Raw genomic sequence first — 14,566 nt, forward strand, 5'->3', positions numbered from 1 at the left:
ATAAATTACAATTTCAACTTGCAGTAGCATGATTCAGTCTGTACTTGAATGCACAATGCAATTCGATTGAAAGTGTGTGGTGCCTGTCAAATAAAATTAAAATAAATAACACTTACCGGTACATGTGCATATACAACCCATCAAAAGAAAGACTTTGGTTAGCTAGAACATGTACGTATCTGGAAATGTATTTATAGAAGATAAAGTAGACTACATCAACTATGTAGGCTACAAACAACAATTGCAAGGTGATTTACTTGTACAAACTTACACATTTGTTTTGCTCATACATGTTCACAATGTGGTTCAACATTACTGTCATCATTACAACAGCAGGTGTCAGTCAAACTTCATTTTGGAGCAGTCCAGCCCAGACACGGCCTACTGTGTTGTATTGACTGCCTTCAAAAAATTAAAACCAAATCATTTAGGTGGTCAAAACTCAAAATGTGATTCAGCACCGTTTCTCAATTTTTATATTCTGTTTTACATAAGGTTTTATTAAACTGTCCGCTTTTAAAGTGAATCATACTGCTTGCTTCCTCACTCTTGCTCTATTATTGTGAAATAACATTCTGGAATATACATTTAATAATATTAATAATAATAATAATAATAATAATAATAATAATAATAATAATAATAATAATAATAATAATAATAATAATAATAACAATAATAACAATAATAATAGTAATTTGTTCTGGATCGTAAATTGAACTGTGTCTCTCATAATGTGCCTTGTAGTTTTAGGTGTTTTAAATTTACAACGACTGTCCTCATTACATTACATTTGTAAGTTAATTGTTCACATAAATATTGGCTAAGTACGATTAAATGTTTCTAAGCAATTATTTTAACAATCTTTTTTTGATCAACACATTCGACTATTTGGTCAGAATTGTCTAAATCGTATGGTCAAAATACATTCGGGAGCTTTTATTCCCAAGGAAACACGCAAAAGGAAGTGACGTTAAACAGCGTCAGCCTTTTCCGTTCTCTTTTCATTGAGGCTCAGCTAGTGGCCGGGTGGGTACACGTTTTGTCCAGTATATATTTATAGATTTATAGTGAACGTTGATATGTTGAATGCGATTAAAACAATACATTGATTGTCGTATGTCGTCAGTATTTGTGTATGATGTATTTTGGGTTCATTTCCAACGTATAAAATAGAGAAAATTGTGACTTAGCGCCACGCTAACGTTACGTGCATGTGGCGAGGCCCTGCACCGAATTCACTCTGTTGCTAACGCTAACGTTAGCTAGCCAACACACATTGTTAGCTGCTTAACACAAACAGGAAACATTTCACGATTAATACAAAGGTTTAAAGCGTTACCATTGTGGTCCTAATAAATATGGATGACTGATCTCTTTGTCGTTGACTTGTTGATAAGATAGTGCCTGCCAGTTTTCGTGTTGTCAGAGTTTTATATAAACGTCAAACTTTGAGCTAACGACATTTTTTTTTCTCAGCCTGCAAACATGCAGATCTTCGTGAAGACGTTGACGGGGAAGACCATCACACTCGAGGTTGAGCCCAGCGACACTATCGAAAATGTCAAGGCAAAGATTCAGGATAAGGAAGGTGAGCCGTCACACAAGTTTTAACGTGATGGGAGTCTTGACAGTTTTTTAACTAGCAACTTTGACTGTACACAAATGTCCACGGAAGCCATTTAGACCTTCAGGTTGACTATTTATGCAGTGGTATAACAGTGTGTAACGCTATACGTTTAACTGTAGGTATTTTGCTCCAGAGCAAGCCAATACATTTGGTCTAAGTTAATGGTAGACTGGATTTCTGGCCCTGCAATCGGACAATTGTTACTTTTATCTAAGGGACTTGTGCTTTTTTAAATTAAAAACAAGTTTGTAATCCGGTAGACATTACAGTGATGTATTTCCTGTGTCAATCTGTCTTTTTTTTTTTTTACCGCTTTGCCTGTCAGCCTCTTGAACTAAAATAAAAATTGATGGTCAAATGTAAATTGCAATTTGGCTTAATGTAATGTGTTTGCAGGAATTCCCCCTGATCAGCAGCGTCTGATCTTCGCTGGCAAACAGCTCGAGGATGGACGCACACTGTCTGACTACAACATCCAGAAAGGTAACTGCTTGTTTAAATTCAGGCTAGATGTGCTGAATGTGTCAATGGTCACAGTAAACCATAGACAATATTCCTAGTGAAACACATTAACTGCAAAAGATAAGTTAAAACAGGAGTTTCCAAGAACTGTACGCTTTTTCAGTGTACTTGGTTATTGTAAAATGCTTAGATAGGTTTTCTGTTGTGACTAAACTTGAGATTGACATCGAGGTGTCTTACCTGTCCATCAGAATCCACTCTGCACCTGGTTCTGCGTCTGCGTGGTGGCATCATCGAGCCTTCTCTCAGACAGCTGGCCCAGAAATACAACTGCGACAAGATGATCTGCCGCAAGTAAGTCTTTAAAATCAGCCAGCAGTCTGTTCAACTTTATCTAAGGTTTTACAATGCTGTGATAGGGTTACACTTTAAATGGCAACACAGTTTGGTTTGATCAGTTTTTTTATAAATGACTAATTGAATTAAAAGTATTAAACTACATAGATTGAAAACAAGATGTAATAGGACTTTAATTTCATAGCATAATGTCAAATTTTGTCATGTGTAATTAAGGAATGCCTATGTAGTTATTAAAGTTAGATTTTTCAGCATTAAGCCAGTGTTTCTCAAGATTAGTCTATGGCTTTAAACTGATTTAGATCATTTGTTTATCCAAATGGTTTGCCGATCATAAATTTGTTAGCACCAGAAACCTGATTTTGCAACAACTGTAATTTTAAGTTCTATTTCAGAACATCAATGTTATTTCAGGAGACATTTCTTTATCGTTGGCCCCTGACCACTTGTTTTGCAGGTGCTATGCCCGCCTGCACCCCCGTGCTGTCAACTGCCGCAAGAAGAAGTGTGGACACACCAACAATCTTCGCCCCAAGAAGAAGCTGAAGTAGACGTTTCGCAAGAATTGGCGCTCTGCCATTTTGTGTTAAAATAAATGTTAGAAAATGATGTTGCTGCTGCTTGACTGACTTGCATTATTCTGTGACGGGAAGAAATAGCTGTCTGGCTTAATTTGAGTGGGCAATCTGAGATTTTACGGCTATGGAAGGTCATTTTTACTCCAAGGAAGAATTAACCAGACTTACAAGATAAAGCTGGTGCAATAAACTCCTAAACTGTTTGGTCAATTCTACAAAATGAATATATTCATATGAATTGTTTAGCAAGTAAGTTAAGTCACAAGCCTATTAACGGAGGTATCTGGGTAATTCAGTAAACTTGCTGTGGAACTAGCGCTGGTTGCAACAGTGGTTGCTCTCCTATATCTGACACACGGCACAGTGCTGGTTTGTGCCGGTTGGGAGTGGTTTCCACTTTTATTTCAATATGGCACAAAAATAGCACATGGTGGTTGTTAGCCTGAATTGATGGCACTGTACGACACAATGTTGCATGTCCAGTATTGCATCGCTGCAATACCGTAATAAACCTCACAGCTGGTAGTGGCTGAATCACAAAGACTATAACAGTGACCGTATGACTGAGTTTTAATTTAGAACAGTTTAATACAAATATAAGGAACTTATCTCAACATTGTCAAAATCCATACAAATACCTGTTCTCTTCAAATCGGTATACTTGTGAAAAAATCATGGCCTTGAATTCTCATATTCAATACTTAAATGAAATATTCTGAGGTATTTTGAGTGCTAAAAGATGAATTATTTTAGACTGAGTAGTTAAGCCCAAAACATACGTTAAAATTTGGGAATGTGATTAACATTAACTTTAGAATCAGTTCATGGGAGTTTAGCATGACATTGGTGCATCTTTGGTACTGCGTTCTCTTAGCTGTAGCTTGTGACATGTTTTAAGGCCTTATTCCAGTGTATATAAGGAGGGATTCATCCAATGATAGTTGTACATTGTTTATTGCAATGTTTTCTTTTTGTGATGTCCCTCAACCAGCATCTATTTATGCTTCAGCTGGTGATTTCAGCATTTCACAGAATGTATTTTGCTACCCCCCAATGAGGGGTATAAATGGGCATGTTCAAACAGAATATATCATATCACCGACCCTAAATAGTCTCAAATGTAAGGTGGATTCCTTCTTTAACATGTTAACATGACATAATAATGGTCTAATTTACATTCTATTATGAAATTTCAACACAGGATACCTTGAACATGCTGTTACATTCTTAAATGTAAGTGTAATAGTCCTGTTTCCCTAACAACTTCTCAATAGAGGTCAGATACAAGGGTGGAATGTTGAGCTTTACTTTAAGAGGACAGTCTTTTCTGTGAGTACAAAAACAATAGAAACATACGTTACTGCGCACTAATGATACACTGGAATAAGGCTGTTTGAAAGCAAAGTGTTGTAATCGTGAGGGGCCTATGGCCTCTGCAGTTTCTTCATGCTTGTAGCATTCTCTCATAATCTGGTGAAGTAAAACAAATCTGTTTAAAATGAATAGGAACAGGCTTTACAGGTTTCCTTACCTACAAATTACTTGTATTAACTTTAAACAGGCATCTATGCAAGAAACATTATTGCTAATTGTGCAGTGCTTTCGTATAGCAGCTGAAGCCAGAACTCCTAGACAGTTAAGCAACTTGTCAAAATTATAAAACATTCAATCTTATTATAGGTATGACATAACCTCTTAATGTGATCAACAGTAAAATAATGCAATGAAATGTTAACTGCCATTTCTTTATTTGGCTTGTTGAACTATATGTTTTTTTTTCTTTTTCTCTAAAGCTGTAATATAAATCGTGGCTATAGATAAACCATGAGTTGAAAAGTGTTTACCACTTACAAAGTAATAATTGCAGGTAAATAATAGGGTTCTAGTACATCGGATAACTCATTACATAATTTTTTTTGGCCAGTTTGCATGTAAATGCTTCTGGAAGTTACTGCATCCTCAGCTGCAAAAGACCATCTTATTTGTACCTATATTACCTTTATATGAAGAAATCAATAACTCATCAGGGGGTGAGAAGCAAAGCCCGATAGATATTGTGCATCAAACGTTCACATACAAAGCTGACAGCAAGTCAATTAAGTACCTATTTACTAAAACTACTGCAGTTGTGCTTAACAACTGCAGCAGCCTCAGGTTGTATTGTGCATACATACACACATTCAGCTTCACATTCCTTGGGAGGTACAGGACTTCTGCAGAGCTCATGCAGTGCTCTGTGATCTAAACTCTGCTGAGCTGCTCGAGGGTTATTATTACTATCATGGTAGTGTTGAGCAACACAGAGGAAGTACATAAAGAAAAACTGAGATGTAAACAAATTCAAACTTGGCATGAATATAATCAAGTGTAACCACAAGTTCAACTAAATGGTAGGAAAGCGACATCTCTGACCATAAGCCACATCTGGATTTCATCTTTCCTTTAAATGCTAAACTTCCTGTCAAAGTGGTGAAGACAAACCTACCAGCCGACCAGAATTCAGCAGAAATTTCATCTGTGATTTTCCACCCTGACTGAGTAAGAGTAGTACCCATCGATGAACATGAATAATAGAATAATAAGAGAAAAGAACAGTCCACATGAAACAAAGTTGTATACTGGCAATCCTCTGAGGGCAGAATGGGAGCAAGTTGTTGCATCTCTGAGTTTGTTAATGTTCTGGCTGGTGTGAGACCAGTCCAGGCTGCTGCTAGTGAACTGGAGCTCATTTTATTCAAGGTCTTTGCCTCCATGTGTCCTTATCCTGACCAAACCTCCATTGGGTGCATCTCCACAGTGTTGAAGGATGACACAAATACAAAAATCAAGGTCGTTATTGTGCAAAAGTAAGACACTTATTTACATGTATAACTTGTCTTTTTGCTGTGACTGAAAAGATCTACCAATAACAATATGAGAAAATTCATTTCCAAAAGACCTATTCATAAACAGAGTAATATGTGTAGACCTCATGCAGTTTAATGGGTCAAACTGCAGGGAACAAAACATTTATGAACAGTCTGTTGTTCCTATGAACCAAATGTCCAGAATTATCAAATATTTATGTTTAATATACAATGTAATTGTCCATTTAAATTTATTTTCTAACCATCTCAAGCACTGATGCAAGTCCTGCTGTTAAAGGACTGAAGTTTTAGTCTGTGCTCAGACATGGTTGATTGGTTGGGACCTCCAGCTCTGCAGGCGAACAACACCGATAGCTTTTACTAAACACCCTCAAGCCATTATCTTTTGATTCTTTCATAGTTTTACTGCTACTCCTGCTTCTTGCTCAGTAAAACAATATTTTGATACAAGTGGCTTGCTTACTCTGTATTGAATAAAAAGATACATTTGACCCCAAAAAAAAAAAGAGGATAACGAGTTGAAATTATTTTGATACCTATTAGAAATGTCTTTTTTTGCAATATAGCAAGCCTAAAATCAGCTTTGGTGCCCTTTTTTTTTTAAGGTTAAGTATTATTTTCTGTTAATTAATCATTTCATCTTTCCATTTGAGACATCAGTACTATTCAATAAACAATTGAGACCATCACTGCAAAGACTGTCAGCAGCCACTAATCAGCATTTTAAGCCTCTGAACAGCCACACAGGTGAGTTCAGTTTTCGTGGCTGATCATACCTCTGCTCAGGTTGCAGATTGGCTGGAGCTTATATGGGAATTTATTAGGTCACATCTTTTCTACCAATAAGAATGGTAGAAACCAATAAATCTGTCAATTTCCCTGCCTTAACTGGTGCAACAAGGCTAACAAAAGACTTCGAAACATGTCAGTCAATTAGTCTAAACACACCCACACAGTCCTGGGAAGAGTTTCTGGTCCAATTAGCCAGATTAATTTATAACACCTGTGCGGGTGTTCATGGCCTTAAGGTACACTGGATTGCGATGTTATGGAAAAGGGCACTGTTCTTCAGGAGCAAATTCATCTAAAGCTAAAGTTGGCAGATTGTGAAAAAAATAAAAATGGTATTATCCCCTTCAGGAGCTTAAGGACATGCAACTGCTGGGAACTATGATATGGAAAACAAGTAGTAGCCAGTTAGACCAAACTGTCAACTGTTTACGACAATCACATCCACCAAGATTGCAATACGAAATGTTACAATGTTATTTTTTTTAAATTTTGTTTCTGATACCTGCTGTTTACCTGCACTGATCTTAAAAACACAGATCCATAAAAGGTAAACACCTATACCATTTCCCACCATATTGCTTTAATTGTTGCTCTGCTAATTAACCAGTGAAACACAAATCAAGGCTGCATGGTGGAACAAGTGTTGAATGCGGAGATGCAACCCAACTGCTGCTGTGGCTATTTGTCAATGAGTTTTGCCAGGCTCTGTCTGAGGTCATTCAGGTCGCCAATTTTGACGTCCAGAACATCGATGATGTGTCGGACCTCAACCTCCGTCTGGTCCTGCTCCTCCCGGTTAGATTTCAGTGTCTTTTCAGCATTCTGGACACGAGCCTCCAAGTCACAGTTTCGTCTCTCCAGATCCTGCAGACACATTAACTGTTGTTCAGCTCTGTTATGATGTTTTGTTATGATGCCCTGATAATAAAAACTTATAGTTGGAAAAAGAGCCAACAATAATGCACATGGCCTTTGTGCATTGCTTTTCTTCTGCCTGTATGGTTCAGGATGGATCACAAATACTTTATCAATAGGAGATTTTACACATGTTTGTATGTGCAAACTGAGTACAACAATTTATCCCAGTTTATGTTTCCATGCCTTTACTCTATGTTGCCTTTGCCATATTTGTGTCCATTTAAATTCCAACATAAATATAGTACTGATGCATTAAATACTAGATTAACCATATGAATTGGACTGCAGTACAACAGCTTTGGTGCATGTACAAGTAAAGCACTGTGGCCCGTTATTTCTGCTGGATTTTAAAGAATCTGTTAAGCTTTTCTTAAATACATGTGAATTCCCTCCTTGTGTGGCTGCTGACAATGTCCCATCATTTATTTGCTATAAACTGTTTATACCACAAATTTAAATGTGCAATTTTCTGCTTAGGACAGTCATTCTGTATGTTAAATGCACCAATGAATAGATTATGGAACAAACCCAGGGACAGCGAAGGTCAAATATGAATATACATAATTCACAACTGACAACACCATTAAGAATGATAGAGGACCTAATTAAGGCTATGCAATATGCATCAGGTACAATCTCCTGAATTAGCATGGAGACTTAATCCTATTTGTTTTCTCCTTGAAGTCCTAAGTTCTCCTGTACCGATTCACTGGTGCAGGTCTGAACTGTGCTGTCTCTGATATAGGTACAGCATCAGTGCTTTGTTTTCCATTTGTCAGCTGTGTGGTTGTTTGGCTTGAAGAACAGAAAACAGCATGTAAGCCGGTCAGCACTCTGCAAGGCTTTTGCTTTCCTTACCATCAGGAAACTTCTAGTCTAGCATCAACACTTACAGGGATGAAATTGGCAGGTCTCATAACTTATCATTCTACTTCTAGGTCATTAGGGGAGGCTTAAATTAGCACATCTTCAACAATTTATATATTTTTACATTTTTCTCTGTCTTAATAATTCAAACAATGACTAAATCATTTTTGTAGCTGTAGAGAATATAGTCCTAAATGAGGTAATGTAAGAACGTGCGAACGCCAGAACTTTTACAGGGTTTCATGCAAGAATCACGGGACCACACATCACACAAAATTCCATCTTGCCACATTTGTGTCTAAACAATCAGCTGTTGTACCATTTAGCATCCTGTGCAGAGCTAACGGCAGCTACAGGTGTGTGTGACAGCCACTACTTGTGGTAAACAGGTGGTTTATCCAATCACCTGTCAGGTATTCTTTAAAGGGTTGTCTTATCTTGTTATATATTTATTTGCAGTTTGTCAAATGATATATATCAGATTTCATATTACACACACACACACACACACACACACACACACACACACACACACACACACACACACACACACACACACACACACACACACACACACACACACACACACACACACACACACACACACACACACACACACACACCAACCCTGAAACCAAAGAGCCCCCCCCATGACAATCCTACATATTAAACCAACTGAGAAATAAAGAAAAAGAAGATGTAATATGGTGAAGACAAAACCAGATACATCAGTAACATCAAAATACTCCATGAACATTCCTGCTATGAATATTTGCAGAGTAGAAATCAGGAAACAACTTGTTCTAGTATAATACTTAAAAAACAGGTGACCTCTTAGAAATAACTTTGCACGAATGGCAATATATAAATAAATGCCTCTGTTCACACTTAAGATTAAATACTTTTCTCTATCTCCTTGTGAAGTTGCCTTCCTACTTTTTTGTGTGATATAATGCAAGCTCTACAAGGTATAGTAACAGTGACAATGAGGTGACTACTACTAAAAGTGTGTGCAGTTTTTGTTCTCAAGATATACAGAAAAAAGGAAAATACTTTTACAGTTTACGTATTAAAACTACAATTTAGCAAGAAATTTCATTAGTTTCCATTGTTTTATAAATTTTCATAGTGAAAGAACCCAATCTATGGGAGAATGCTAATTGTCCCCTCTTTTTTTATTACTTTTATTTGTTGTGTATTCTTATTTCCCTTGCTACTGTAAACATTTCCTAATTGAAAAATCCTGTAATGTAAAACTAAAACACATTCTTTGACCATAAAGCCTGTATGAGGCAAAGTATGCGCCATTTTCCAGTAACACAAGTACTGTATATTCTAAAGTTGACTGCAACATGACATTTTGAAGAAGGGAGAAACAACCCACTCAGCCAGGTGTTATCTTACCTGAAGTCTCTGCATTGCCTCCTCTCTCTCTTTCTCCAGCTCACCCACATTAGTTTTCTTGCTTTGTAGATTGTGAATTTCCTGTAAATACAGTGATTTCAAACTGTCACAACCCCACTTTCACACCGCCTTTCCTCAAATCCACCATCCCTATTTATTAGAACAAGAGATATTCATTAATTGTTTGCACTAAAGTACTTCATGTGGTTTTAAAACATCAATCCGTTGGTTGATAAGATACGGGACACCTTGGAGGTTTCCAGCGAGGAGGGTGATTCCGTCCCCGGGGAAACATAGCATGACCTTGTACAAATCCTGTTGCCAAAACTGAAATTTGTTTAGACGACGTGACAGACATAGTTATGCTAATCAGGCCAGAGGATGTCAACGAGCTGCTTTCAACAGATATTTCACTTTAATGTTTTTTTTTATTCAGGGGAAATGGGTTTTGGCTGAGCGTGCCTTGCATGCATTTGATAGACATATTAAGTTGGTTCAAACAGTAGACACACTAGACACTAAAGGGCATTAGTAAAAGCCCTGAAGCACATTCTCTTCTCAGTAGTAGTATTTATTATCTTTTGGTTGAGACAAACACAGGATTATTGAGCCAGAAAGATCTCATTAAGTCTTTAAAAGATAATTTAAACAGTACTTTTTCATCTCTCCTGGTTTAATACATTTACTATACAACAGCTTTACTGATGGTTTCCGTAGTATTTAAATTAATATAGGCTGGAGATTGAGGCTTTATTTTCACAAACTGAAAACAAACATTTCCAATTGATTACTAGACATATATTATTTTTGCTGGTGTTTATACTGTATAAGTTGACTTTTCAAACTGTGGTTTCCTTTAGGTTTGTGAATGGATTTAGGCAGAGAACCAATGTCTTGCCTGATCTTTGGCACTCAGCAGGGCTTCCAGCTCCTCCAGTGAGCGAGTCAGCTCCTCTCTAGCAGTCTGACCCGCGGCAGGATGCCCCAGCTGGGCCTCAAGCTCTGCCACCTGAAACACACACACACAAACAAACACAAATGAGCATGATATGGCAAAAGGGTAAACAGAAATCCATTGTAATGAGGAGAATGTAGGAATGTACTGGGGTCTCATTTTAGTGGTATGAAAAGCTTCTGTGTGGGGTCATTTAAAAAAAAAGGAAACCAGAAAAGTAAACGGAACACATTTTTTTGACATGATGGCAGCAATGTACAAATGGAATAATATAGTCACATATAAATAGTTTGATGATTACTACTGATGGAAATGAGGAGGAGAGTCATCTCACACACACACACACACACACACACACACAAACGCAAAGCTTTACTGCTAGTGGTCACAGTGCTGAACTCTTTCGCCTTGGAGATTTATAATTGCTGGAGGAATGAGACTTTGTGGAAATGCATGAAAATAGTTCCCAATCTGACCCACTTGTGTTTAACATTTTATTGGAAAAGCCAAAGAGTAAGTGAGAGTTTGATTAAACAAGGACAAACTATTCAGCCTTTGAAGTCTGAACGTGAAGTACTTATCAACAAGTATTGATCCCACCAAGAAAATTACAGTGGTTTCACTCTGTTAGAACACATATTCGGTGAATACAAACTAACCCTTTAAAACACCAAAGTCACACAATAACACATGGTGGCAGTGGTATACCAGCAACTGCCGTGTTCTCCAAGGTAAAATTACTGTTTTTTTCAGGAGGAGTCTGGAGTCTTTATAAAGAGCACTAGGACTTCAAAAGAGAAAAGAAAAACAATATGCTGTCAGGTTTGCATGCTGTGACAGTAATCAGATTAAGACAATAATCTAATCGTGTCCCCAGTGTTTACACAGTTTGAAACAGGATTTGTTTAGAACACGCTTGTCACCTCATTTATTTAAAAACTAGACTTATTACATCAAGTTTTGTTTTCTAAAGTTAAAAAAACAAATTGAATGTGTTTATATGCCCTAAAAATAGACGTATTGTTAATAAATCTATAAGAGTTAGGCCTAACCGTGGCAACCCCCCCATACAGATAATTAGTTAAAAGGTTTTAATGACAGAGTATTCTGAATGTTGCATTAATTGGATTAAATGGATCAAAATGTACAGGTCAGCATGTACCTATTACTGTTAGCTGCTGTAGATGAAACCTGACTTTAGTTGTGATCACAGCCGACAGGTGAAACATTTGTTTGCCAACTTACACTCGGGCTGTTCATCTTTTATACATGGTTATTTAGAATATCTAGATTATCTTAAATTTCTCAACTCCAGGCCAAATGTTTAACTGTGACGAGTGTAAGGATTGAAATCACAGTACCGTATGAAACTAAGAGGATTAGTTAATCGATAGATTTACAATTCCAGCTTCTCAAATGTGAATATTTGCTGGTTTTGGTTCATCGTCTGTGATAGTAAACTGACTGACTATCTTTGGGTTTTAATTTGTAAATCAGACAAAACAAGCAATACAAAGCTGATGCCTTGGGCTTTGGGAAAGTGTGATTTTCTGAGATTTTATAGACCAGACTATTATTTAGATTTAAGAAAAACCTGGCAAATTAATCGATAATTCTAATAATGGATTTATTACTTTTCAATTCACCCTTGATATCTGTGTCAGCTTAATGTCTGAAATGTAAATGTGTGTGTGAAGCGAGAGAGGGTTTCGTGCTCCCATGACATTATTTCCCTTTGTGTGGCTCTTTATAGATTCCATGCTGCGCAACGTTGCACGCCATCCACATTATTCTTCAGAAAACCACTGTGGTTGAAGGGGGGGGGGGGGGTGTCCACATGACCCCAGAGGACTCAACCCCTTTACCGTGGATTCATTACCTTTGCAACATTAACTGGCAGCTATTTTGATAAGTAGTCCTTTCAGTCAAGCAAAACGCCAAATTATGATGATTTACTTATTTTCTGTGTCACATGACAATACATTGAATATATTTAGTTTTTTTGTCATACAACCAAGAAAATGTAAGACGTCTTAAAGCGGTCTTGAGGAACTGTAGTTTTTTCATTGACCAAACATCTAAATCAAGAAAATATACAGATCAATCAATGTTGAAAATAATCGTCATTTGCAGTTTCCCTTTATAAAAGAGCCCCGGAGGTGACATGGAGGGAAAAGAAAAACAAAGGGGAAAAAAGTAACTGAACTCAAGATAAAACTAGATTTTTTTTTTTTTTTTTTTAAATCTCCTCCATCTCAAAGTCAAGATCTCGCAAAATAAAACTCAAGATTACGCAAAAGTTTTCCCAGTACATGTTATTTTTTTATTACTTTGTCCTCCGTGTCACCTCTGGGGCTCTGTACCTTTAATATATCTTGTGGTATAAGATAATTGCAGGCAATGTTAACCATCATTGAGAGTGCTTAATGACAATATTGGATTTTGTATAGTTTTTGCATAAATGTTATGATTCACAATGATGTTGGGTGTAAAGTGCTGGATTATTGAATTGATTAGATAAAACTGACATTCTCGTCTGGTTACATATTCATTATCTATTTATCAGGTCACAATATTTACGGATATAGTGATATAAAAATCGTCTATAGTATGGAGAATATTATTAATATTGAGTCCTATATTAATTTAACAATCCAATAAAATTAGAATTGTATATGTCACTTTGATGGAGGTGTGCACTCTCTGTACTCACAATCTTTAGACAGTTTGTGACTACAGTTGGAGAGTCTCCAAAATGTTTATCTATGGAATTAGTTTTATTTATTTACCATCTAGAAATTTGATTTCCATCCAAAAATTACAGAAAATCCCCCAAAACTAGGAAACACAAACCAAAAAGGGAAATGTAGTAAAACAATCCAGCGAAGATCTACTAGTTAATGTCAAATGAATTACAAAAAAAAACAAAAAACATGAACAAAAAAACACATATTCAGGTATCCTACAATTAAATTCAATATATAAACTATGTATTGCACTCTGTGTTGTTAATTTGCGTGGATGAACAGAAACGTAGCTGATGCCGGGAGTGTGACGAGGGAAAAAAAGCCAGCCAACCGCTCTGCTTCTGCACCTATGGTGATTTATCTTCTTCCTCTAACTGGGGCAGAAAAGGGGGAGGAGGGGGGGCACTATAGGGTGTCCTGTCCCCCCCCCCAAAAAAAACCCCCATCCCTGCCCCCCTCAACACCCCCTTGCCAAACCCTGGAGGCCTGCTCTACTTCCAGCCACCTGGTTGACTTTGCTGCAGTATGTGTGTAGCTGTGTGTATGCGTGTGTATGAGTGTGTTTTGGGGGTGAGTGTGTGTGTGTGTGTGTGGGGCTTGTATAGATAGACTACAATGTGGGCTAAAAAAAAAAAAAAGGGACAGTTTTCTGTCACTGTTGGTAATAGTTCTACTGCAGACCGGTTTGCAGCAGCACTTAATTCTGTCGCATTGAAGAAGCCTTGTTAAGCTTGACCAAGGGCATAATTTTCCCTCTCTAAATTAAAGATGAAATGTCTGCGTTCTTATGGCCCTGCGATTATCACGGGAGCCGGTCAACAGAAATATCCCAAGGAGGTGGGGCTGGATGAAAAATGCATCTGCAGTTTGGAAGAGACCAAGTCCATTTGGGGATTTCATTGTGATAGTTATAGATGCATAATGAATTAAATAAAAAATACTGCATAATATCCAGTTGCCATCCAAGTGGTTACATAGTGAGGGAATGA

At 37.1% G+C, this 14,566-nt stretch overlaps 2 protein-coding genes across 3 annotated transcripts in view; one reads left to right on the forward strand and one right to left on the reverse strand.

Moving 5' to 3' along the window:
- Nucleotides 1-929: 929 nt before the first annotated feature.
- uba52 (ubiquitin A-52 residue ribosomal protein fusion product 1) lies at nt 930-3,060 on the forward strand. The gene is made up of 5 exons (XM_034881264.1): nt 930-1,029; nt 1,480-1,591; nt 2,027-2,113; nt 2,344-2,446; nt 2,907-3,060. The coding sequence occupies exons 2-5, from the start codon at nt 1,489-1,491 to the stop codon at nt 2,998-3,000; spliced, it is 387 nt and encodes a 128-aa protein (XP_034737155.1). The 5' UTR covers nt 930-1,029; nt 1,480-1,488; the 3' UTR covers nt 3,001-3,060.
- A 1,926-nt stretch (nt 3,061-4,986) lies between these two features.
- Nucleotides 4,987-14,566, reverse strand: part of homer3b (homer scaffold protein 3b) — a 39,700-nt gene continuing 30,120 nt past the window's right edge. For both annotated transcript variants that reach the window (XM_034881248.1, XM_034881247.1), the window contains 3 exons: nt 10,774-10,884; nt 9,876-9,956; nt 4,987-7,550 (listed from right to left, as the gene is read on the reverse strand). In XM_034881248.1, coding sequence (XP_034737139.1) covers nt 7,365-7,550; nt 9,876-9,956; nt 10,774-10,884 — 378 coding nt within the window. In that variant the 3' untranslated portion in view covers nt 4,987-7,364. The remainder of the gene's footprint in view (nt 7,551-9,875; nt 9,957-10,773; nt 10,885-14,566) is intronic.

This window comes from Etheostoma cragini, chromosome 9 (genome assembly GCF_013103735.1).
Source record: "Etheostoma cragini isolate CJK2018 chromosome 9, CSU_Ecrag_1.0, whole genome shotgun sequence".
NCBI lineage: Eukaryota > Metazoa > Chordata > Actinopteri > Perciformes > Percidae > Etheostoma > Etheostoma cragini.